The sequence below is a fragment of the Lineus longissimus genome, chromosome 8 (assembly GCF_910592395.1).
Source record: "Lineus longissimus chromosome 8, tnLinLong1.2, whole genome shotgun sequence".
Lineage (NCBI taxonomy): Eukaryota > Metazoa > Nemertea > Pilidiophora > Heteronemertea > Lineidae > Lineus > Lineus longissimus.
In genome coordinates, this window is record NC_088315.1 from 20818169 (window position 1) to 20845712 (window position 27544).

Sequence of the window (27544 nt, forward strand, 5' to 3'; positions counted from 1 at the left end):
GGCTGAAGATAGATGGAGTCACTGGTAGAAATTGTCCGTAGCAAGGTATAACCCAATCATATACGATGATATTCATGTTAGAATGTCACGGCTGAATGAACATCACTTCCGCAGATCAACTTGTCACCTAAAATCAGTGGTGACATTTGATTGACATTGATTCTAAATGGATTCTACGATCACCCACTTCTGACTATCATTTGACAGTGTCAAGTGATGTTGAAAGGCCATTCATGTATGAGATTGACTGTCATGATTTGGGGTGTTTCCAATGAAATGCCACAGTGAATACATTTTAGAATGTTGAGTTGTGAGTAGAAGTCTTGACACTTGTTGGGAAATTCTAAAATAGCTGGTAGTTTCATGCATAATGGTGTTTCACCATTAAAATCAAACACCTCGTGGAGTCCATCCAATCACATTGCCCTTACCAGCCAGAGACCTCAGGTGACCTGGAGTCATATTACCGTGACATTTCTCTATGAAGGTTATATTCAGGCTGATGCATTTACAATCAATGAACTTCACACAGGATTTGATCCCTGATTGGATCAGTAATGAAGTCACCTGGTTTTGACATCAGATATTGCCAAGAGATTTGAGTGGTTAACTCAAGGGGCCCTGGGCATGATTAGATTTCATAGAGCTGGCACATATGGACACAGATATCAGTTGAAATGGCCCATGGACCATGAGTTCACCTGGGGCTATATGGAGAACTAACTGTGATTAGTCAAGATGAGTCTGCTTGTGATCTATTGAGGAAGAGGACCCATGTATGAACCATGATAAATATGAGAGTGTGAGCCAATCTGCTTGTGGTCCATTGAGGAAGAGGACCCATGTATGAACCATGATAACTATGAGAGTGTGAGCCAATCTGCTTGTGATCCATTGAGGAAGAGGACCCATGCATGAACCATGATAACTATGAGAGTGTGAGCCAATCTGCTTGTGATCCATTGAGGAAGAGGACCCATGCATGAACCATGATAACTATGAGAGTGTGAGCCAATCTGCTTGTGATCCATTGAGGAAGAGGACCCATGCATGAACCATGATAACTATGAGAGTGTGAGCCAATCTGCTTGTGATCCATTGAGGAAGAGGACCCATGCATGAACCATGATAACTATGAGAGTGTGAGCCAATCTGCTTGTGATCCATTGAGGAAGAGGACCCATGCATGAACCATGATAACTATGAGAGTGTGAGCCAATCTGCTTGTGATCCATTGAGGAAGAGGACCCATGTATGAACCATGATAACTATGAGAGTGTGAGCCAATCTGCTTGTGATCCATTGAGGAAGAGGACCCATGTATGAACCATGATAACTATGAGAGTGTGAGCCAATCTGCTTGTGATCCGTTGAGGAAGAGGACCCTTGTATGAACCATGATAACTATGAAAGTGTGAGCCAATCTGCTTGTGATCCATTGAGGAAGAGGACCCTTGTATGAACCATGATAACTATGAGAGTGTGAGCCAATCTGCCTGTGGTCCATTGAGGAAGAGGACCCATGTATGAACCATGATAACTATGAGAGTGTGAGCCAATCTGCTTGTGATCCATTGAGGAAGAGGACCCATGTATGAACCATGATAACTATGAGAGTGTGAGCCAATCTGCTTGTGATCCATTGAGGAAGAGGACCCTTGTATGAACCATGATAACTATGAGAGTGTGAGCCAATCTGCTTGTGATCCATTGAGGAAGAGGACCCTTGTATGAACCATGATAACTATGAGAGTGTGAGACAATCTGCTTGTGATCCATTGAGGAAGAGGACCCATGCATGAACCATGATAACTATGAGAATGTGAGCCAATCTGCTTGTGGTCCATTGAGGAAGAGGACCCATGTATGAACCATGATAACTATGAGAGTGTGAGCCAATCTGCTTGTGATCCATTGAGGAAGAGGACCCATGCATGAACCATGATAACTATGAGAGTGTGAGCCAATCTGCTTGTGGTCCATTGAGGAAGAGGACCCATGTATGAACCATGATAACTATGAGAGTGTGAGCCAATCTGCTTGTGATCCATTGAGGAAGAGGACCCTTGTATGAACCATGATAACTATGAGAGTGTGAGCCAATCTGCTTGTGGTCCATTGAGGAAGAGGACCCATGTATGAACCATGATAACTATGAGAGTGTGAGCCAATCTGCTTGTGATCCATTGAGGAAGAGGACCCATGTATGAACCATGATAACTATGAGAGTGTGAGCCAATCTGCTTGTGATCTATTGAGGAAGAGGACCCTTGTATGAACCATGATAACTATGAGAGTGTGAGCCAATCTGCTTGTGATCCATTGAGGAAGAGGACCCATGCATGAACCATGATAACTATGAGAATGTGAGCCAATCTGCTTGTGGTCCATTGAGGAAGAGGACCCATGTATGAACCATGATAACTATGAGAGTGTGAGCCAATCTGCTTGTGGTCCATTGAGGAAGAGGACCCATGTATGAACCATGATAACTATGAGAGTGTGAGCCAATCTGCTTGTGATCCATTGAGGAAGAGGACCCATGTATGAACCATGATAACTATGAGAGTGTGAGCCAATCTGCTTGTGATCCATTGAGGAAGAGGACCCATGCATGAACCATGATAACTATGAGAGTGTGAGCCAATCTGCTTGTGATCCATTGAGGAAGAGGACCCATGCATGAACCATGATAACTATGAGAGTGTGAGCCAATCTGCTTGTGGTCCATTGAGGAAGAGGACCCATGTATGAACCATGATAACTATGAGAGTGTGAGCCAATCTGCTTGTGATCCATTGAGGAAGAGGACCCATGCATGAACCATGATAACTATGAGAGTGTGAGCCAATCTGCTTGTGATCCATTGAGGAAGAGGACCCATGTATGAACCATGATAACTATGAGAGTGTGAGCCAATCTGCTTGTGATCCATTGAGGAAGAGGACCCATGTATGAACCATGATAACTATGAGAGTGTGAGCCAATCTGCTTGTGATCCGTTGAGGAAGAGGACCCTTGTATGAACCATGATAACTATGAAAGTGTGAGCCAATCTGCTTGTGATCCATTGAGGAAGAGGACCCTTGTATGAACCATGATAACTATGAGAGTGTGAGCCAATCTGCCTGTGGTCCATTGAGGAAGAGGACCCATGTATGAACCATGATAACTATGAGAGTGTGAGCCAATCTGCTTGTGATCCATTGAGGAAGAGGACCCATGTATGAACCATGATAACTATGAGAGTGTGAGCCAATCTGCTTGTGATCCATTGAGGAAGAGGACCCTTGTATGAACCATGATAACTATGAGAGTGTGAGCCAATCTGCTTGTGATCCATTGAGGAAGAGGACCCTTGTATGAACCATGATAACTATGAGAGTGTGAGACAATCTGCTTGTGATCCATTGAGGAAGAGGACCCATGCATGAACCATGATAACTATGAGAATGTGAGCCAATCTGCTTGTGGTCCATTGAGGAAGAGGACCCATGTATGAACCATGATAACTATGAGAGTGTGAGCCAATCTGCTTGTGATCCATTGAGGAAGAGGACCCATGCATGAACCATGATAACTATGAGAGTGTGAGCCAATCTGCTTGTGGTCCATTGAGGAAGAGGACCCATGTATGAACCATGATAACTATGAGAGTGTGAGCCAATCTGCTTGTGATCCATTGAGGAAGAGGACCCTTGTATGAACCATGATAACTATGAGAGTGTGAGCCAATCTGCTTGTGGTCCATTGAGGAAGAGGACCCATGTATGAACCATGATAACTATGAGAGTGTGAGCCAATCTGCTTGTGATCCATTGAGGAAGAGGACCCATGTATGAACCATGATAACTATGAGAGTGTGAGCCAATCTGCTTGTGATCTATTGAGGAAGAGGACCCTTGTATGAACCATGATAACTATGAGAGTGTGAGCCAATCTGCTTGTGATCCATTGAGGAAGAGGACCCATGCATGAACCATGATAACTATGAGAATGTGAGCCAATCTGCTTGTGGTCCATTGAGGAAGAGGACCCATGTATGAACCATGATAACTATGAGAGTGTGAGCCAATCTGCTTGTGGTCCATTGAGGAAGAGGACCCATGTATGAACCATGATAACTATGAGAGTGTGAGCCAATCTGCTTGTGATCCATTGAGGAAGAGGACCCATGTATGAACCATGATAACTATGAGAGTGTGAGCCAATCTGCTTGTGATCCATTGAGGAAGAGGACCCATGCATGAACCATGATAACTATGAGAGTGTGAGCCAATCTGCTTGTGATCCATTGAGGAAGAGGACCCATGCATGAACCATGATAACTATGAGAGTGTGAGCCAATCTGCTTGTGGTCCATTGAGGAAGAGGACCCATGTATGAACCATGATAACTATGAGAGTGTGAGCCAATCTGCTTGTGATCCATTGAGGAAGAGGACCCATGTATGAACCATGATAACTATGAGAGTGTGAGCCAATCTGCTTGTGGTCCATTGAGGAAGAGGACCCATGTATGAACCATGATAACTATGAGAGTGTGAGCCAATCTGCTTGTGATCCATTGAGGAAGAGGACCCATGTATGAACCATGATAACTATGAGAGTGTGAGCCAATCTGCTTGTGATCCATTGAGGAAGAGGACCCATGTATGAACCATGATAACTATGAGAGTGTGAGCCAATCTGCTTGTGGTCCATTGAGGAAGAGGACCCATGCATGAACCATGATAACTATGAGAGTGTGAGCCAATCTGCTTGTGATCCATTGAGGAAGAGGACCCATGTATGAACCATGATAACTATGAGAGTGTGAGCCAATCTGCTTGTGGTCCATTGAGGAAGAGGACCCATGTATGAACCATGATAACTATGAGAGTGTGAGCCAATCTGCTTGTGGTCCATTGAGGAAGAGGACCCATGTATGAACCATGATAACTATGAGAGTGTGAGCCAATCTGCTTGTGGTCCATTGAGGAAGAGGACCCATGCATGAACCATGATAACTATGAGAGTGTGAGCCAATCTGCTTGTGGTCCATTGAGGAAGAGGACCCATGTATGAACCATGATAACTATGAGAGTGTGAGCCAATCTGCTTGTGATCCATTGAGGAAGAGGACCCTTGTATGAACCATGATAACTATGAGAGTGTGAGCCAATCTGCTTGTGATCCATTGAGGAAGAGGACCCATGCATGAACCATGATAACTATGAGAGTGTGAGCCAATCTGCTTGTGGTCCATTGAGGAAGAGGACCCATGCATGAACCATGATAACTATGAGAGTGTGAGCCAATCTGCTTGTGATCCATTGAGGAAGAGGACCCATGCATGAACCATGATAACTATGAGAGTGTGAGCCAATCTGCTTGTGGTCCATTGAGGAAGAGGACCCATGTATGAACCATGATAACTATGAGAGTGTGAGCCAATCTGCTTGTGGTCCATTGAGGAAGAGGACCCATGTATGAACCATGATAACTATGAGAGTGTGAGCCAATCTGCTTGTGGTCCATTGAGGAAGAGGACCCTTGTATGAACCATGATAACTATGAGAGTGTGAGCCAATCTGCTTGTGATCCATTGAGGAAGAGGACCCTTGTATGAACCATGATAACTATGAGAGTGTGAGCCAATCTGCTTGTGATCCATTGAGGAAGAGGACCCTTGTATGAACCAATGTCACTACTTTCCTGGTGATAAGCAACAAGAAGAACAGAAAATGTGAAATTCCCTTGAGAGTTTACTGATACCAGCCAGAGTGCTGTTATCTCTCCATCTTCTCCTCTTTAATTGAACTCAATGTTCTTGTACTTCTCGTTGACCATCGAAGTGATCTTTGACTTCGTTCTTTGGAATAAACCTCAAGCCTGTACTAGTAGACTTTTCATTCACTTTTCATCCAAAAGTTATTCTATTTGCCAATCCAATCAAACACACAGACCTTACAATGACTTCAACAGTGCTATGCACTCAGTTTGGAATGCAGAAACTCAGACAAAGCAGACGTCAAGTCTCTGTTAAATATTGCAGGATTTTGTCAGAAACCCGGGTAACCTGCGATTGTCACACAAGGAATGTGAAGGGCTCTTTCGAAGGAGACAACAAATTTACAAGGCAACAACATAATTCACTCACCAATACAGGACCGGAAACATGTCAACTTCACACCACTTTTTGACAGACTCTGGTGAAGCAACTTGGCTTTTTCTTTTGAGATCTCAGGCATTTTTGATAAAGGTATCTTTATTTTCCTTGAAAAAACCATTTGAAATCACATGATAGGCTGTACACAACTTTGCCGCTATATTTTCTTACATATGTCTTGAAGTAGTGAAGAAGCCCATGACATATGCACGAACATGATGAAATAACGGAAATAAGGAATGAATATGGTGACCTGCTGTTCCTCTTTGTACGAGTTCAGTGTTTTTAATTCACCAATAGCAAAGTTGTCATTGACGAAAGAAGGAATTCCATCTTTAGAGAAAAGACACCAGTGTTAAATACTGAAATAATCATCCAGCTAACACCATACTTTTAGTTCAGACGAAGTTAAACATCAAATCGAAAATGAGAAAATCATTTGACCAGGCAATGCCAACGTTGATCGAACTAGCCAGAAGTCATACAGCACTGTATATGATGAGTGCTAGAAACAACGGGGAATAATAGTCATATCATGTTCCACAGAATACCATATCAAAGTTAGCCAGCAGGGAGAGTGAATCAGTGTTTACAGGGTCAAGTTACAATCAATCCAATGGAACATCATGCTATAGATCATCTGCGCAGGCATTGGCTATTTGCCTCCAGTTTAAAGTAGAATGGGTTTGTGAATAAATTACAGCTAAGGTCACAAAATATCATACAGGGCTGGGTTGCTTAAATCAAGTTAGTCACAAACTGGGCGTTAACTTACCATTAACTCTAATAGAATGAGCTTAACTGAAGGAGATAACCACAAGTAGAAGGGAACAGCATGTTTAGTGACTTATTTGAACAACCCGGCCCTGTTCTCAATTTTGAGTCCTCCTGCTCAAGAGAACAAACAGTCCTCCTTCATACTTCTGTATATCGTAACACCTTCTCAGGTGTTGCTCCTTGGAAGCAGTGTCAAAACACAAGTGCTCAGAGTTAGGGTAATTCTCCAAGGATACTGCGATGTCTGGACAGAAGTGCTAAATTCAGCTGACAGAGCCAGATTTGAAAAATATAATCAGGTGTAATGATTTCAGTGTCAGTAATGTCCCTGAGGTTCAGCAGAAGCGATAAACTATATGAGGAGCTTCTTCATAGAAGAAAGTGCCCTCGTGGAAACAATGCTATGCTGGTCTCCATCTCTGCCTATCCTCCTCTCTTCCTCCTTACTCAGACTTGTGAGCTTCCATGAACTCCTCTTGTCTTCATTAGCTGCTGCTGGTCTCCATCTCTGCCTATCCTCCTCTCTTCCTCCTCACTCAGACTTGTGAGTCTCCATGAACTCCTCTTGTCTTCATTAGCTGCTGCTGGTCTCCATCTCTGCCTATCCTCCTCTCTTCCTCCTCACTCAGACCTGTGAGCCTCCATGAACTCCTCTTGTCTTCATTAGCTGCTGCTGGTCTCCATCTCTGCCTATCCTCCTCTCTTCCTCCTTACTCAGACTTGTGAGCTTCCATGAACTCCTCTTGTCTTCATTAGCTGCTGCTGGTCTCCATCTCTGCCTATCCTCCTCTCTTCCTCCTCACTCAGACTTGTGAGCCTCCATGAACTCCTCTTGTCTTCATTTGCTGCTGCTGGTCTCCATCTCTGCCTATCCTCCTCTCTTCCTCCTCACTCAGACTTGTGAGCCTCCATGAACTCCTCTTGTCTTCATTAGCTGCTGCTGGTCTCCATCTCTGCCTATCCTCCTCTCTTCCTCCTTACTCAGACTTGTGAGCCTCCATGAACTCCTCTTGTCTTCATTAGCTGCTGCTGGTCTCCATCTCTGCCTATCCTCCTCTCTTCCTCCTTACTCAGACTTGTGAGCTTCCATGAACTCCTCTTGTCTTCATTGGCTGCTGCTGGTCTCCATCTCTGCCTATCCTCCTCTCTTCCTCCTCACTCAGACTTGTGAGCCTCCATGAACTCCTCTTGTCTTCATTAGCTGCTGCTGGTCTCCATCTCTGCCTATCCTCCTCTCTTCCTCCTCACTCAGACTTGTGAGCCTCCATGAACTCCTCTTGTCTTCATTAGCTGCTGCTGGTCTCCATCTCTGCCTATCCTCCTCTCTTCCTCCTCACTCAGACTTGTGAGCCTCCATGAACTCCTCTTGTCTTCATTAGCTGCTGCTGGTCTCCATCTCTGCCTATCCTCCTCTCTTCCTCCTCACTCAGACTTGTGAGCTTCCATGAACTCCTCTTGTCTTCATTAGCTGCTGCTGGTCTCCATCTCTGCCTATCCTCCTCTCTTCCTCCTCACTCAGACTTGTGAGCCTCCATGAACTCCTCTTGTCTTCATTAGCTGCTGCTGGTCTCCATCTCTGCCTATCCTCCTCTCTTCCTCCTCACTCAGACTTGTGAGCTTCCATGAACTCCTCTTGTCTTCATTGGCTGCTGCTGGTCTCCATCTCTGCCTATCCTCCTCTCTTCCTCCTTACTCAGACTTGTGAGCCTCCATGAACTCCTCTTGTCTTCATTAGCTGCTGCTGGTCTCCATCTCTGCCTATCCTCCTCTCTTCCTCCTTACTCAGACTTGTGAGCTTCCATGAACTCCTCTTGTCTTCATTAGCTGCTGCTGGTCTCCATCTCTGCCTATCCTCCTCTCTTCCTCCTTACTCAGACTTGTGAGCCTCCATGAACTCCTCTTGTCTTCATTAGCTGCTGCTGGTCTCCATCTCTGCCTATCCTCCTCTCTTCCTCCTTACTCAGACTTGTGAGCCTCCATGAACTCCTCTTGTCTTCATTGGCTGCTGCTGGTCTCCATCTCTGCCTATCCTCCTCTCTTCCTCCTTACTCAGACTTTCCTCCACATTTCCTCCCCCACATCATATTTTGCTTCCTCAGGTGGCTGCTCCTCTGAAAAGAAAATGACAAACATTCAGAATCAAGATGATACGATTACTCTACCATTCCAATACAACATAAACAATTAGCACAATTCAAGTTCGAATGGGTGAATGCATGAAGTTGATGGTGTTGCCATCTGCTTTAGTTAAACAGCATCTGATGGCTTGTGTTGCCAATAACAATAACAGTTTATGCTTATACAATGTAAGTGGATGAAAGGGAGAATGTAGCGGCATGAGCAAGGCAGGTCAGATTAAGTTATGCAGGGTTGCCAACAGGGGTCTTTTCAATATCACAGAATATTGAAACTATTCATGCCAGTATGAGAAATAATTATCAGTGAATCAACTCAACAAATTAAAGTGCAACTCTGATTTACGACCTTGTAACTCATCCCCTTCAGTGCCTTTAGGCGGAGAACATTCCCTCGGCTTGCGTGAACTTCCATATTCTGGTCCACCTGCTGGCCTTTCTACTCATTTTTGGCCTCCTCTAACTCCTCTTCCTAATTTTTCATGGATCTCCTGTAAACGCTGGTCTCTCTCTGTATTCTTCTTCTTCTTCTGTTCCTGTCCTGAAATGTTCAGCATCACATAAGGATTCAACATCACCTTCAGTGACTGGGTGGTTTTTTAATCAATCCTACAGGGTAACATACTCCTGAAGTGATGTATGCCTTATAATCCTTTGAGGACTTAGGATCAGAGCCACAAATGGCCCCGCCTTTCATGAACGATGCAGGTTATGACATCGGATATAGCCTAGGGCCTATCGATTTGTGCGGCATTTAACTATGACTTAACATGCGAGCAGGCATCTAAGTTATTAACTAAACGTGCGACTATCATGTGTGTGTAGCCTTGGCTATGCACAGTAGGCCTACTTCATACTGCGCTGCATGCATGCTGAGCAGTTGAGAGCACCAAAGCTACACTTAAGATTACTGCCAAATTAAAAGAATGTATTTGCTACACTCAGGTTTGTAACAGCCAATGCATGAGAAACTCACAGTGGGACACTTTCAAAGGTTTGCTTATACTCGTAGTGAGAAATTGAAGAGATTGACACTTACGAGATACAGCAAGTCTCTTCCGGACTATGAGGAGCCAGATGGAATCAAAATATGCGCTAATCTATGATGTCAAAACATTTTCCTTATGACGCAACACTTAACCATCTTGATCAAGGAGGCGGGATCATCGAATCTCTCTGTTCATCACGGAAATAGGATAGCCAACTCTCTCTATTGATCTCATAATTCAGGAAGCTGCTTAAACACTTGAGTTAGAGAAACAAGGACAAAACCAGAGCAGACTGAAGAGCACCAAACCCCAAAGACTGAGCTGGCATCACAGGAAGATGCAGTGTTGGCATCATCAAGTCTATTAGAATGAATACATCATCATTGGTTGAAGCAGCTTGATCCTGTTGATATCGCCAATAGAGTTGTTTACTATTCTATTTCAGTAAGAATTCAAACTGTCAGGGTGAAATCTAACAGCCATGAAGAGCCAACAACTCTACTGCAGGGCCATCTTTTCATTATCCACAGAACCACAGCTGAAAGCCACTGCTAGCCGTCAATATCATGGAAATCAGTATGTATCTTGATGATCAAACCATCACAATAAAACATCAACAAAATAATTGTATAGAAAAGGCTTTGTGTCTTCCTTATTGACTCAGCTTACATAGACACTTAACATCAGTGTAAGAAGTGAAGATGAAGTTGTCCTACCTTCCCAGCTAGCCTGTAAGGGAGTCACAACTTACCTGAAAGCAGAAGAATGACAAACCTGATGACAAAGAATTGAAATACAAGTGTGAGAATTCCAGTTGGATGCAGTGATAGTTATGAACACATCTATCGTCAGCTTAAATGAAGACACTCATCTCAAAAGTCACTTTAACAGTACTCAATTAGCATGAAAGGTCACCTCTTCAAGAGACATGTGCTGACTGTTGATTGGTCTACCTCTTGGTGGATGTTTCCTCAGCTAACGGCTGTGAAGATCACACAGCATTAACCGGTCTTAACGGAACTATAAACAAAGAGTGGTCAACAACGTTTCTGAAAGATGGCAGTGCTAGTTGCGTACGTAATGAACAGCGCTCTTCTGGGGAGCATCCTTACTGCATACTTACTAAGCTTGGATCCTAGTTATGTCAAGCCCACATAAATGAACTGTGAAAACATGACTTGATTGGACGATCTCCTCATTCCTAGTAATTAAGTTATTTGATAGGTATTTGGCAATCATTAGTGTCATGATTCATATAAAAAATGGCGAAAAAAAGATGATGATTTTCAAAGTGTTCAAGTTTGATACAAAAGATGACTTGAAGAAGTAAGGTTTAAGAAACCCACAAATCAATTTTAGAAGAGGAGAAAATTCAGAAAGCCAAGCAATGATTTTGGTGTAATCATAGATGAGAAGCTTTTGGAAATCCAAGCAACAATTCCAGTTGTAAATTTAGAAGAAAGCTTGAGAAAGTGAAGAAACAAGGATAATTTAGTAGATGAATAGAGACTTGAGACGTTGAGTAGTACATACCGCCCGTGCTAAGGGAGAGTTTCTGTTCCATAGCTTTCCGCCATATTTTGGTGTACTGTGACATTTCGATGCGTTTAACTCATCTAGAATATCCAGAAAGGCAAAGAATAGATGAGGATTAAGTAATGAATTTGTATTCTTGTTTGAAGAAGGCTATTAGAAAAAGATATTTGAAAAATTTTGAATAGAAAGTTTTTTTTGGAAAATTCGGATTTTTGGCATCTTTTGAAATTTCGAAATTTGAAAATTTTTTAAATCTAGAAAAAACCTTTTTGAATCGTTTTTTTACATATTGGGAAATTTTGAAATATGAAAATCTTAGAAGGAAAATTCGAATTTTGGACACTTTTGAGAATTTGAAAGTATTTGGAATCTAGACAATTTTTTTGAAAATTCGTTTTTTATATTTTGGGAAATTCCGAAATTAAAATTTTTTGAAAATTAAAAAAAATAAATGTTTTCTTGATTAAGCCCATTAACGAGGACAGACTCCACCCCATTGACTCTACCTACATGGCACTGTACTGAATCTCTTGCCTCTGTCACTGGTAATATAAGGTTCCCTTTCATCGTTAGTTGAGAATTCACTGAACCTCATTTGGTCTTCAGGGATCACTTCTTTGTGTTATTCTGTGAGGCTGGAGGTTCACAGGTTTTTAGAGGATAGATTGTCATATGGCTGAGTTGGTACTCACTGATCTGATAAGACAGGCAATAGCAGCTACAACATGTGACCAAGATTAACCAACACTGCAAACTTGAACACAAATGAAGAAGCAAAACTGAAGCATATTATTTGGAACAGTGACCTTTCCTCTACTTCGTAATCACAGACCAAGAAGGGAGTGAGAAGAGCTCAATGAATTAAATGATTACTCTCTCATAAAGACATTGATTTAGTGAACAATGGTTGATAACAAACTGATAACATGTATAAGCCAGGCAAGTGGAGGCGACAGACTTCCGGTACCCTCCTTCACCACAGACGGTAGAAACTAGACTGTCCAAAGAGAAGAAGAATCATCACATCAGATGTCACATGGCAACAGCACCAATACTCAAGAGTGAAGCCTCAAATGTGGACAAGATATGCCACTTAGGTTTGGTCATAACCAGACAACACAGTAAAGACTCATGTAAACACTGCAAGAGCTCAACAGCACCAATACTCAAGAGTGAAGCCTCAAATGTGGCCAAGATATGCCACTTTGGTTTGGTCATAACCAGACAACACAGTAAAGACTCATGTAAACACTGCAAGAGCTCAACAGCACCAATACTCAAGAGTGAAGCCTCAAATGTGGACAAGATATGCCACTTAGGTTTGGTCATAACCAGACAACACAGTAAAGACTCATGTAAACACTGCAAGAGCTCAACAGCATAGCACCCATCAAATTAGTCAATCACTGGAAAGACATCCACCTCGTCTATCCTCTTTCCATAAAGCTTTTAACTCACAAAACAAGCAGTTGCTTAATTGGCTTTTAGCGCACAAGTTGTCAACCCCAGAGATTACTTGAAGCTTGCAAGGGCAGGGAGAGTTGCCTCATTTGGTTCATGTGTTCAATCAAGCCAGTGTTAGCTCAGGACCATTGTCATCAGCAAGGAAATAGCACAGTGGAAGTGATAGTATAGATAGTCCTCGGCCGTTATCACTTTCAAGTCGAATATTTCTAAGACTGCAGAGAATGCCATAAAATGGTTGTGAATGAGAGATACGGGCCAACCTTGATGGGTCCAGAATTACACCATTCATACTGGGGATACGCTGTGATGACTGTATATATCATCCTCTGTTAACGGCCAAAGACAAAAGTTGTCTCAAAATGCTGGGAACTGTGAAAACTTCAAAATGACCATTGTTCAAAAGCTGCTTTTTACAAGAAAAGCTGACAGGATCGTTGAGTCACTCTTACATTCCAGATGTTAAAACTAGCAACAATGCCTTTTTTATGATTTAATGTGTTAATTCATCAAAATTTGACCAGATAATAGGTTTCCAAACAGCTTGCCAATTTGAAAACCAGCATGTCAAGGATAATATTTTTTCTGTCATACAGATTGTCATGAAGATTAATTCCTCTCAGTAGCGTGATCAAGTTGTGTTCATTAATGAAGGCAATTTATGGAATATGAATAACAAGTTATTTTGCAACATCATGTTACATGTTGGTTGAACTGGGAGACTCTCGTAGAAATGGGATAGGCTCACATGGGAATTGACCAGGTAATGAGTATGTTATTTTAACAGCAGTAAAACGTGCTTATTATCACATCTCAGTAAAGTGGTTTCTCAACAAGATGTGCAGATAGAATGTAAACCAAATCAGCTGTCCGAGGGTTTTCCACCACTGAGCCCCAGAGTTTGTGGTTAGGGTGGTGTCCTTTGGCCAATATTCCTCTGCATTCTTCATTATGGAGCAGGTCTGAAGCCACAGAGCCCTAGAGCTTTGTGGTCAGGGTGGTGTCCTTTGGCCAATATTCCTCTGCATTCTTCATTATGGAGCAGGTCTGAAGCCACTGAGCCCTAGAGCTTTGTGGTCTGGGTGGTGTCCTTTGGCCAGTATTCCTCTCTATTCTTCATTAGGGAGCAGGTCTGAAGCCACAGAGCCCCAGAGCTTTGTGGTCAGGGTGTTATCCTTTGGCCAGTATTCCTCTCTATTCTTCATTAGGGAGCAGGTCTGAAGCCACAGAGTCCCAGAGCTTTGTGGTCAGGGTGTTATCCTTTGGCCAGTATTCCTCTCTATTCTTCATTAGGGAGCAGGTCTGAAGCCACAGAGCCCCAGAGCTTTGTGGTCTGGGTGGTGTCCTTTGGCCAGTATTCCTCTCTATTCTTCATTAGGGAGCAGGTCTGAAGCCACAGAGCCCCAGAGCTTTGTGGTCAGGGTGTTATCCTTTGGCCAGTATTCCTCTCTATTCTTCATTAGGGAGCAGGTCTGAAGCCACAGAGCCCCAGAGCTTTGTGGTCTGGGTGGTGTCCTTTGGCCAATATTCCTCTCTATTCTTCATTAGGGAGCAGGTCTGAAGCCGATGAGCTGGAGTCTGGTCTCCAGCTCCACACTCATATTGAGCAGATTCTCGCACGCCTCTTGACTGTCGAGACTGGGAGACAAACTGGGAGAGGGCTGCACCAGAGTTCTTCAGGTAGATGCTGAAGAAGTTGTAAAGCATTCATTGACTGATTTTAAATTCATCAATGAATGAGCACACCTTCTGACTGTTTTCCTTGTGATGCACATATTTCCCCAGGCCTCTTCCAGGCACCACTGTTGGGTGAGTTGGGAATTGATTCTCCAGGGTGTGTATTGGGGGTTATTATATTAAACCTTCGTGAAAATGGATTGGTCATACAAAGAACTGATTGTTAATTGCATTTTTACTGGTGAAGGCAGACAATGTACATGCCACAATAAAGAAGCAACAACATCACAACAGTTTGATGCATCATTTGCATGAGAATTTCAACTGAATGAAAACAATGTTGCCATGACATCAAACTAGGAGTCTGGGCTAATGCTGCACAGGGGAATACGAACATCTTTATATATTAAGGCTATTATGGAAATTAGTCCCAGGACAGCTATAAACGTATATTGCAGCATTAGAATATGGAACCTTTCCTCTCTTTAAGTGTTCGTAAGCTGAATGGTAAATTTGCTGATATCTGTTCAGATGTGCCTTCTGGTACTAACGCAGTTGTCCACAATGTCAAGACGGTCAAAGACTCCCAACCCAAGAGGACAAAGCCGTAATCCCAGTCGTTCACTATGAGCCACTCCGGAAACACACCATGGAGTTGAATGAAAGAAGCTTAGATTGTTGAGCCTGCTGTTTACCCATGGGGTTCAAGTTTGGTCACTGAAGCCAAAAAAGATGGAAACATCCCAATACATGTGGATTACAGGGCCTTGGCTAAGGTCACTGAAACAGATTCAGGAGAGCTGAAGATTTGATCGAGACTGTCACCATTAATACCAAGTAGACACTCTGCAACCATAAGATTCAGGGACCTTGCTCAAGACTGCTCCATACCCCAGCAGAGCTTTGGTGGTTATCTCCAATTCCACCAGAGTGATCATCCATTCGTGATAAGATCTACACTGATCTCTCAAATGAAAGGAAAGATTCCTACTCCAACAAGATTATGTCATTGGCCGGGCTGCTGCTTATGTGACCACGAGAAACACTACACCCAAAACTGCTCCATCATACCCCACCAAAGCTTTGGTGGTAATCTCCAAAGTCCAACTCCACCTGAGTGATCGTCCAATCCCCACAAGATCTACACTCTTCACTGATCTCTCAAAAGAAAGAAAGGGAAGATATAAACTCCAACATGATCATGTCCTTTGGCCAGGATTCTGTGTATGGCACCGAGAACCACCCCTAACACTAGACACTCTTCAACCCTTGCCCATGAGAGACCATGAGAGACCTTGCCCAAGACTGCTCCAATTCCACCAGAGTGATCATCCAATCACGACAAGATCCACACTGATCTCTCAAAAGAAAGCGATGATTGCAATTTCTTCATGATCAGGAAAAAATGTCATCACTGCGAGTGAGGGCATTCTTTCCTCTTGCCCTCGGTGCTGTTTTCTGAACGAAGCGATGCGGAACAATTACACTGGTGACTTGGAGACACATTGAGTATCTCAGGTGATCAGCTTAAAGTGGATGAATACCTCACAATACCAATACATTTTGATGAGAATGGTAAATCACAGATGTTGAAGAGAAGACATATCTTAATCCGCCACATGTAATAAGGGTTTGTGCACTGTGACGTACAGCAAGGGGATATAAACCGTATGGTGTCACTAACTCAATCTCTCAATCTTAACCCCTTCAAGCACCAACGGTAAAATATACGCGTGTTGCTTATTTGAAGAGAATGACTTGTGATCAGCAGCATACACCTTGACCAACTTGAATTACCAGAGAGGTTGTAGTCTTCCAATGAGAGGCTCGACAGCAGCTACACGCTATTGTTTCTACCATGATGGTAGGCTGCGTTGGTTGCCCCCTTCTTTGAAGTACTACTGCGAAACGACAGACAGTTCCCACTTCAACAAAATGTCTTTCTTGACCATCAGCCAAGTAAACAAAGGTTCCTTGCTGACATTTAAAAAAAAGATCATCTATAAGCCAGTCTTATATATTATTGTCAATATTCATTATATCAGTAAAGTGCTCCTTCTGCCTCATAACATGACAAGCTATGCCAAAATGATGCTTTAAAGTCTACCTTACCAACAAGAAAACATAAGGTTGCTGTCGAGTTCAAAGAAATGGAAGGCTAATTACCCAAACCACAACCTAAACTTCAGCCAATTGCTCCTTGTGAGTAACATGACAAGTCCTGGCCAGATGGTGATTTAAAATCCATTTGTCTGGTCGCTGGATAATAGCTATTTCATGTCAACTCTTTTGTTGGATGGAATACAGAATGGCTGATTACGAGTTGGTCTTGTGTACGACATGATGGAACCAGTTACTGTGGTTTGATACTGCTGCCATGTTTAACCATCGAATAGGTGTCTTGGAGGCAGCTTCTTGGAACAACAATTTAACAACAAACGGTATATTGATAATTCTGACAGAGTTGCAAAACAACTACTTATCAGTTTCAAAACCAGCAGTCAGCAACATCGGATTTATCGAACCTTAAAGAGTGTTTTTTTTAATTTTTGAAAGTATCTATTGTTGAAACTTCAAATTACAGATGTCATGTTTTATCCTCAGCAATGATCTGAAGTGCCAATCATACAACAACTCCTGTGAACTAATGGTGTGTCGCAACTCTCATACTGTCATCGGGGAAAGCAGTCTGCATTGTTTTTGTGATATGCTGTAGTAACCAATATGAGTGTGATCCATCTTCCATGCCACCAATAGAAGACTTTGATCATAGTGGTTTCAGATGCAAATACGGACTGCGAGTGACGTGCGTTAGCTTTACCTACAGGACACTAGAAAACTGATTATGTAGGAAACAGTCTTACCAGATTTGTAGCCGGCTAATCCATATGTCACAAAGCCATGGGTACAAGTTTGATATTGGTTGAGTTTGACAGCATTTCCATTTGGAAGATTGGCCTTTCCATTGAGCATATTGATAGAGACCAGACGTTTGTGGACCCGAGTGCTAATGAATAGATGAAAATCAGGGCATACCATGACTCTGCCAAGAGCTTCAGGCGTCACCAGAGGGAGGCTCACACTTGGCTTGTTATTTGGACATGTTTACCATTCTTCCTGCTGTGTGCCAATTCAAGTCAGAGGTAGTTATCACCAGGAATTGCTCATTGGAAGATACAAAGGCAGCCTCAGGGGTATCCTCACATGTTTCCATAAGGCTGTTGTTGCTGCTTCATCCAAACCACACTTGCGTGTCTTTATTCATACCCCCCTTATACTATATAGGTTGAATTCTCAGCTTGCTAAAGCCAGGAGACAGGGTTCAACAGACCGCTCTACTTAGCTGTATAGATCTGAGATTCTGGAGTAGTGCCTTGTCAACAAACAAAGTTAAGAGCCAAAGTTTATTGGTTTCTAATCGAAACACGCAACCTTTCTTTTATAAAACCAGACAGTAGACACTAAAAAGCTTTAGGCTGTTGGATGTTGATTGAGTTACAACTTCAGTGTTGGCCAATCTCCCCACAGCTTTCCAAACTAGACACTGTGACATTACTTGTATGGACATGGAACATGTTGATTGAGTTACTCTCCAGACAACCTATAAGGTATATTAGATTAACTAATTTATTGGGAGACATAAACAAGGTTAATGTCAAGGGAGAAACAACAGACTGTTGATAAGGTGCATCATGGTTCATGATATGTCTCAGTTAGAACACCTGCTTATCAACATAGAATTAGTATGGATTAAAGTATGATTCCTTAATTGGCCTTTTACATGGACAGTCCTCATCTTTTAACCACTTCAGTCTTCACTTTATCAAAGCAGTTTTTGGTTGATGGATGCCGAGGGCTGCAGTGATGAAACGAGACTTGTGTTAGTGCATGTAAATGAGCAGGGTATAACCACTGGGATGTGTTAGTGCATGTAAATGAGCAGGGTATAACCACTGGGATGTGTTAGTGCATGTAAATGAGCAGGGTATAACCACTGGGATGTGTTAGTGCATGTAAATGAGCAGGGTATAACCACTGGGATGTGTTAGTGCATGTAAATGAGCAGGGTATAACCACTGGGATGTGTTAGTGCATGTAAATGAGCAGGGTATAACCACTGGGATGTGTTAGTGCATGTAAATGAGCAGGGTATAACCACTGGCATGTGTTAGTGCATGTAAATGAGCAGGGTATAACCACTGGGATGTGTTAGTGCATGTAAATGAGCAGGGTATAACCACTGGGATGTGTTAGTGCATGTAAATGAGCAGGGTATAACCACTGGCATGTGTTAGTGCATGTAAATGAGCAGGGTATAACCACTGGGATGTGTTAGTGCATGTAAATGAGCAGGGTATAACCACTGGCATGTGCAAGGAGAAAGGAAATAGGTTTTTAGGAAGCTTCTTTCTCCGCTAATTCATCAGAGGGAAAAGTTGATAACAATATCTAGTCTGGCCTAAGAAACTGTATTAACATGATGAAATGGCTTGCTTTCTTGCTGTAGAGATAAACTCTCAATCAATACTTTGGAATTTGATTTTGATTAACAGATGGCTGACATACTCTGAGTACTTGATGAAATTGCTATAAACCTAGAGTAAACAGATCAAGACATTACATGCCCAGCAGCGCAGGCTGTCTCATCCGAACAGAATAGTCTAGAACATTTACAAACATGAGAAATAGTGCACATTATCTACCACCAGCTCAAAGTAAAGGTGTGCTTTGAGAATTGCTCTGAGGGTATCTATCTTTGTAGAATGCTCGCTAGTTTCCTATCAAAGATCAATGGAAAAAAAGATTCACTCAAGGTTTTCTCATCATCATCATCATCATTATCATCATGTCATCGTCTTCATTGCCGTCATGATAAAATCATCTCTCATATCATTCTTGTGTTGTTGCCTGTGGTCTCAGCTCATCAACACAACATTACAGTGGAGAATATACCTCCAACGGACACCACAATCCTTTTTAGTAACTAAAACCACCAAGTGTTTTGTAAAGGTTTTATAACATAAGCTTTTCTATTCTCTAAATCACATCTAATTGAAATTTGGATATCATTAGCAAATATTGGATGAGTTTCCTTTACACAAAAGAAGTTATCTGATGAAGACGCCAAGCATGACAAAAGGTTTGAACTTTCAGCACTTAAGCAGCTTTTCAAATTGCAAATTAATTAGATTGACATTGGAGAGGCATTTAGGTGACAACATTATGATTAGATATACATAAACCCACTCACCAGCACACATGTAAGAAGGCCTCCGATAGTAAGGCACAATGATTGTATAATCCTTTGGAGACGAATCCTTGCCGTTAGAACCCATTATATCCAAGCCTTGAATGACTCTACCACAATCAGAATATGCCCCGAGTTTGTTCATCATATCGGCATGTTGCCTAACTTCTTTCTTCTCTGTTTTATCCATCGATGAATCATACAGCAGCTCGAGTATTCCCTGACGATGCGATCATGATTCTGACGATACCAGAATCTCGTCGTTCAGGTGTGTGAGGAAACTCAGCTGATACAGATATGATGCTCACTATGGCAACGTACACAATCTTAAGAGATGTGCATCAGAGGAGTTTCAAAGTAACGACATGATACATTGATAATTGGTGAACAAACAGATCGGTTTTTAAGTTGATAACAACTCTTGACCCTGATGAAGATGTGCTGTGGCAATCAGAATGGTTGCCTGCATCTATCTGTGTTTTACAGTGAAAGAGTTTCTTAGTAAAAGCACTTGGCAAGTTGAGAAAAGTGCTGCACCAACTTAGTTTGTGTAATACAAGTTAAGAGCAGGAGGCAATTTTGTATAAAAACAAAACATTGCTAACTGCAGACGACACACCGATAAAACACATCTCCCTAATCCCAGTTCCCAGACTTATCACTGCAACACACAGTCTCAGGATTGATGTTGCTGCTGAGTAAGCAATAAAGCTAATGAACAGATAGATGGCAGCGATTCTAAATTGCGACGTGTTTCTTTGAACATCAGAAGTCACATCGTGTCAACAAGCCTTAATGCGAGTAACATGTTTCTACTAGCATGAAAAGGTGACAGTGTTGAGGGTGGTGGATTGACAATCTTAGGGTATTTACACCAGTAACATGGGAAGTGCATCTCATGTGGGAAAGGGATCATGGATAGTTGAGAGGTTTATGGAATTAATGCCATACTGTAGGTATTGGATGTCACACTAAACACCACGAGGGTTGTGTGGAAAAGTCTGCCAAAACCTGGTTGAGTGGTTGATGGACCAGGGTGAACGGACAAAGGTCGACAAATGATACCATCACGACATGCAATTAAATATGGTCATTACAAACAGCAAATAACAAGCTGTATCAACTCTGGGTATGGAAATATGACAATACATTGTCCCAATGTCGTGTTTGCACTGGTTACTATGACCTACAGTTTCATTGGTCAGTGTCTGAATGGTAATCGACTCTAGTTGCTGGTTGGTAACGTTATCAGTTTTATGGAGGGGACTCTTTTTGATTGGTCAGGTGGTCTTTGAATCCAAGAGCGGACTTTTTTTGACTAATTTTACTCCATTCCCGCAGTCCGCTCTTATACACAAAGTCCACCTGAACAATCGACAAGAGTCCCCTCCATAAAACTGATAATGTTACCAACCAGCAACTAGAGTCGATTACCATTCAGACACTGACCAATGAAACTGTAGGTTATAGTAACCAGTGCAAACACGACATTGGGACAATGTATTGTCATATTTCGATACCCAGAGTTGATACAGCTTGTTATTTGCTGTTTGTAATGACCATATTTAATTGCATGTCGTGAGGTGTCATTTGTCGACCTTAATGCCACTAGGATTTTTGAGATCAGTGGTAGACATCATGTGATTTTTGTTGTTGTGTGAGAAATTTCTTATGCGCCTGTATAATTTATAACCAGGAATAGGCTATGACCAACCAAAATCACATTGTCCTTGCCTTTCATGACCAGTCACTGTATCCACGGCCTAAATGACTCTCGCTGCCTCACGGGTTATCCCCTTGGAGGATTCTCATGAAGTGATTACTGGTATGTCTTACTAAATAGTCCTGAATCTTCTCATACTTTAAGATGCTGAAGCTTACGATGTGTGAAAGGATAACCACCACAACGTGACAAAGATCTGATACGGAAACGAGCTAAACAGCAGAGCCATCTTCAAGAAATTACACTCACCACACATCTCACTCTGAAATATTGATTTGAATATCGCCTAGTCTTGCTAATGGAACATCCGTTGCAATGGATTCAGTTCCATGTCATCTCGTCAGATGGCGGTGATGATTTCCTTGGCATCACAGCAACTTTTATCAAACATTTAGAGAAGCAATTAGCTTGACTAAAACACACAGTAGATATTCTAGGCACAGGCTAAACTTTCCGTCATAGATTCATTGATAGCCAATGGTAAAATATATGATGATTAATCCCTGTCATTGATTCTATTACTGAAACTTTGCCAGTGGAGTATTAAATAGAAACTGACATGGCATGTTTCCTGACCAGCTCACACAGGAAGGGCGACACGGGGTATTATGATAGAAGACGGCAGGAGTCTGGCAATGAAATAACGATTCGTCATCTCTTTTCATATCCATTGCTAACAATGTGTATAAAAATTCCCATTGATTAACGGCACACAGCAGCATTCTCTAAGTATTTGTATGACACAGGGGATGTCACGATAGAAAACCATGGGAGTCATGCAATAAGAGAGAGATCAAATGATTGATTTCAGAAGTCAGAGGCATGTTGAAATTGATTTACTGTTGATGCAAAAATTAAAACACAATGGTGAAAAAGAGACTTTTTGTTTGAGTAGAATGACTGTTGGGGACATGTCATACTAATGATAAAGAATGGCTTCCTCCTGCAGCGATATAGGAAATGAACAACTTATACCAGCGAGGACTCTGGGCTCACCTGTTGAGACAGTATACTTGGAGTATTCTTACTACAGAATGTATAACCTGTACACGAATGCCGACATTTTATGTTTTTACCTAAGTGCTGAAGCTTCTCATGGAAAACACACATTCAAAAGGACATTTACTTCCAACATATATTGTTGAGTTTGTCTGTAAACTGTAGACCATTCCTTAGCTGTTTATAGCCTGAGCCAGAGCAGCTCAGACAATATGCATTACACCATTCTGACAACCAATATCCAATAGCAGTTGTTGTCTTTATTAGCCAAATCTGCTGTAAAAATCTAATGGAAATGTGCTGTCATCTTAGAGGTAGAAAGTCAACTTCCCAAGTTAAAGCTAAACCATTCCTACTAACCTGAAGACCCTTCATGATGTACATCAAGACAAGAGATAACCCTCAATTTACCTACAAGCAGACAAGCTTACAGAAGCATCAACAGTTATCAAATAGGTGGTCTTTTCATTTAGCGGCTGGGTCAGGTAAAGTGGAATGAAAAGACGTCTCAGTGTCAGAGCCCAGGCATTTGTCTGGGGTGAATCTACATGAGTCTTAGGCTGGCTGGGAAGACCTGGCATTTCATTGCATTGGGTGAATTGATGTGAGTCTGAGGCTGGCTGGGAAGTTGGAATGCAAAGACCTGGCACTTCAGTGTCAGTGCTCAAGCATTAGTCTGGGATGAATTGACACATGTCTAGGAAAGAGGGGTACCTCAAGGAAAAATGTGCCAAAGTTTTTCTACTTTATTTGTTGACAATTTCCAATGATCCTCTCAAATAAGGAGCCGAGGCTTGCATCCATTGCCCCAATCCCTGGACTGGTGCCTCGATATGAAAGGTCTTGAGACCACTTCTGGAAAACCAGTCCGATATAAAGAAGCTTACCAGGTGATGTGTTGTTCCTGAAGAAAAGCTTCATGTCCTTCCGTTGGGATTTAGAGATCTGAGGAGGTTTACATCCATGTGTATCCTCGGCGAGGCACCTCAAACGCTGCATGGATTTGTGTTATCTGACCGCACGTAACATGTCGTTGAATCAGCCTCTCAATCAAATGTTGCATGTAATTGACTTATCCAGCCTCAAGTATCCTCAGGAACGTTCCGCACCGTTGCATGAAACAGTACTACAGCCGCTGTATTCTTGGTTATGCTTCACAAACTTTCTCTGAATCGTGTTATCCAACCACGTGTACCATGTCGTACGATATGCCCCCAACCACGCGCATCATGTCCTCAGATATACTCCCAAATCTTGGCATCGAAATACACTTTCAAGGAAGTTTACAGCCACATCTATCCTTAGATATGCTCCTCAACCGTTGCATGGAACAACTTGATCCCACAGATTTATAGTCAACTGTATTATCAGAAATGTCCTGGACCATTGCATGAAAGCTAGCTATCAAGGAGGTATCCTCAGAATAGCCCTCAACTGTAGCAGTGTCCTGTGTCATCCATATACTAGACCAGTTTCCTACACCTCCTGTAGTCGATGCTTCTACACAGCACATCCAAACATCAAAACCCCAAAATATTGATCGTTCAGTGACTCCATGCAAGAGTTTTGAACTTGGTACAAAAACTTCAATACCTAACATGTGTCGGTCGTTACTGGTGAGGAACCGCACAAGTTATGAGCCCAGTCTCGTATTCTCGCAGAATATACTGTTGCTCCAGATGACGGACGATATTGATCATTCACAAGGAGCGCTAACGTTGTAAAGTCTAATCCTGTGTGAGTATTGTTAGCATCATCATCCAGCAGCCTCATCCGTAGAGATAATGCTAATGTGAATGAAAACAAGAAATGTATCAAATCCACCAATGAACCATAGCATTTGCTCAGAACACATTCAAGTCCTTGGGCAAAGGGATTTGAGATGAACACAGAATATCATGTCATACTCTCAATGGTCTTAGCTTTTTAAGTTAATTTGTCATATGCCTGTTTATCACGCTCTGACGTCATTCTAATACAACACCTGGAAAGGTGGAATTATCAGAATAAATAGAATGTCAGTTAAATTCCTATATTTGATAACTGATTGATTGACTAAATGATGCTGTCAAGTTCCAAGGTTTCTCAGATCAATAACTTAATAGGCGACCAGCGTAAGGAAAACCACACGGCCTCACTGAAAACAACGGAAAACGGCAGTGTCTGATTTACCACACTGCTCGATCTTAGAAAAGTAACAAGAAGTGAGATGAATGATTCAAAGCTTTGCAACCTGCAGTACAAGCTACGTTATCCATACAGCAGCATCAAGTCCCCACTATATCCAATACAGTTGAAATGTTGTACCGCATCAACTCTCGCCGGAGTCGGCTACACACTATTACCAGCATCCAATGCTCTCACAGAGATGACGGATAAATACATCATGACTGGCTAACTCTTTAGCAAACTCACTAATTGGTAATTAGTCGTAGCACTGTACTATTATTAGCAACACAAACAAGTAAAGTACACGTTCTAATTCTCATTGGGTTCGATAAGTTTATGTAGTGTTTCCTCCCATGGTACCGACATGCAATAAGTTTATGTAGTGTTTCCTCCCATGGTACCGACATGCAATAAGTTTATGTAGTATTTCCTCCCATGGTACCGACATGCAATAAGTTTATGTAGTGTTTCCTCCCATGGTACCGACATGCAATAAGTTTATGTAGTGTTTCCTCCAATGGTACCGACATGCAATAAGTTTATGTAGTGTTTCCTCCAATGGCACAGACATGCAATAAGTTTATGTAGTGTTTCCTCCCATGGCACCAACATGCAATAAGTTTATGTAGTGTTTCCTCCCATGGTACCGACATGCAATAAGTTTATGTAGTGTTTCCTCCCATGGTACCGACATGCAATGAAATGTCAATGAGCGAATGCAAAGAAGAGAATACTGAAACTCATTTTCCTAATTGCTTTGCTCAGAAGTGATCTCACTCGGACACGGCCAGAGACTCAAAATTTGCCAGTTAAATGAAGGATGGTAGTGTATCCCCCAATGACTATGATCAGATATGTGAGTTTGATTAAATCAAGGATGATGGATGAGTAGAAGACAAATAATGAAGATGTTATCGAAGATGATAATTAGCTTGTTTGACAATTAGCTGCACCTTAACCCATTCGGGTCACTTTACCACAATAAAATGTTTTAAAATACATTGACCACCTAACAATTCCACTCACAATGACATATTCAGGGCAAATGTCACTTTGTCTACCATTTTGATATGATATTCAAGGTTCTCCCACAGCTTTTATCATCTTGCACTGACGACTCAACCAAAATACATTTCAAAATATGAACACAAACTTCAGCGTTATGAAGCATCTTTTGCACAGAAAATGCAATGTTCAAAATTACTCACACTCCAAATGATGGACAGAGTAATTGTAATAGCTTTGGCTAACACTGACAAGGACTGCGACATCTTTCATTATCTCTCTCCGTTTGTTATTGATTCTATATTGAAAGCAGAGATGTCATGACTGACTGAGAAGTATTAAAGATTTGTTCGATCGGTCGGACAAGTTTTCATCAATTCCAGCACCGACTCGACTGAATAGACTCTCTTGGCTGCCATGCGCTAATTGGACATGTATCAGAATTGGATCAATTAGTGTGGAAAATTCGGTTCGATCTTACTAATAGGTGATAACGCTTGAAGGAGCGAACATACTCTCATGATATCTCCAAAAGTTGATTAGTTTTGTCCAGGTAATAATTATTGTCCCGATCAGCATGTTCATTCTCTTCAAGAGGTAAATCATTAAGATGCTGACAGCTTGTTTCCAAGTTGGGCCAGAGTCAATATGGGGATATTTCAGAAAAAGATTAACACAAAAACGTCTACAGAGGCTGAATGTAACAGCAATAAAAATGTTGAACCCATGACCTCAGATTACCAGAAGGAGCCACTAACCACTATGCAACTGATCTCCAATGAGGTGCATTAGTGAGCAACAAATAATGGCTTATGTCACTCTGTCAGTTACAATGACCATCATCAAGTTACTATATCAAAGAAGTGAAGAAAAATCAACATCAGGCACACTAAGTGGTTGTTAGCAGCAAAACTGTCCTGCCCATATCTGAGTCATGATGGTTACAGATTACAGGCAAGAGCAGAGATTATTGATGAAGTCTGGGACAAACAAGATGGCTGAAAGGAAGATCTTAATGTTTTGTTTACATGGCTTGTCTGAGCCAACATCCCCACCGTTGTCATTTGACTTGTGAAGCAAATTAAAGTGACACATAATTCATCCATGTTTTTGCCAAGTAGCAAACTGTTTTGAAGATTATCTTGACAATTCAGCACTTTGACAAAATGTGTTTGCATAGCAGTCAAAAGAATTCTATATTATGTAAGCTTGTGTTGCAATGTTTGAACTATCGCAACTGGGTGAGATTTCTAACTTTGTACTTTACTTCCCTGGTGAGCTGGCTCAGATATACCCAGTTCAAATCATGTGGAAGAGTAAGTCTTTATGCTGCTGGGAAACAGCCAATCTCTGCACTGCCTGTGAACAGTCATTTTTATACCTGATGAACCTGGCCATCACCCCAATTACTTGCTAACTCATTCGATAAGGGATCAAGTTCTTAATGACCATAGAGGAAGATGCTATTGGAAGCTGGATTCAGCTGTCTTGGTGAGATCAGCGTGAGATCTGCAGCACCCTGGGTGTATTCCTTCGTCAACATGACAAAAGTGTCTCATCAACAGTGTTGACAGATCATCCTTGTTGAAGTTCAAGATGAGAGTGGTTTTAGCCAGCTCTGAATGCACCTTATATGATTAATATATCACTGTTAAAAGCCAATGTTAAATGT

General features: G+C 41.9%; 1 protein-coding gene across 4 annotated transcripts in view; it reads right to left on the reverse strand.

The window, feature by feature from the left end:
* Window positions 1-24332, reverse strand: part of LOC135492898 (oxysterol-binding protein-related protein 8-like) — an 80647-nt gene extending 56315 nt beyond the window's left edge. For 3 of the 4 annotated variants that reach the window (XM_064779606.1, XM_064779602.1, XM_064779601.1), the window contains exon 1: window positions 23586-24332. In XM_064779606.1, the coding sequence (XP_064635676.1) occupies window positions 23586-23697 (112 nt within the window). In that variant the 5' untranslated portion in view covers window positions 23698-24332. Of the gene's footprint in view, window positions 1-19979; window positions 20100-23585 lie in introns of those variants that run through there. The other variant, XM_064779607.1, reaches the window with a different exon arrangement.
* Window positions 24333-27544: the final 3212 nt, after the last annotated feature.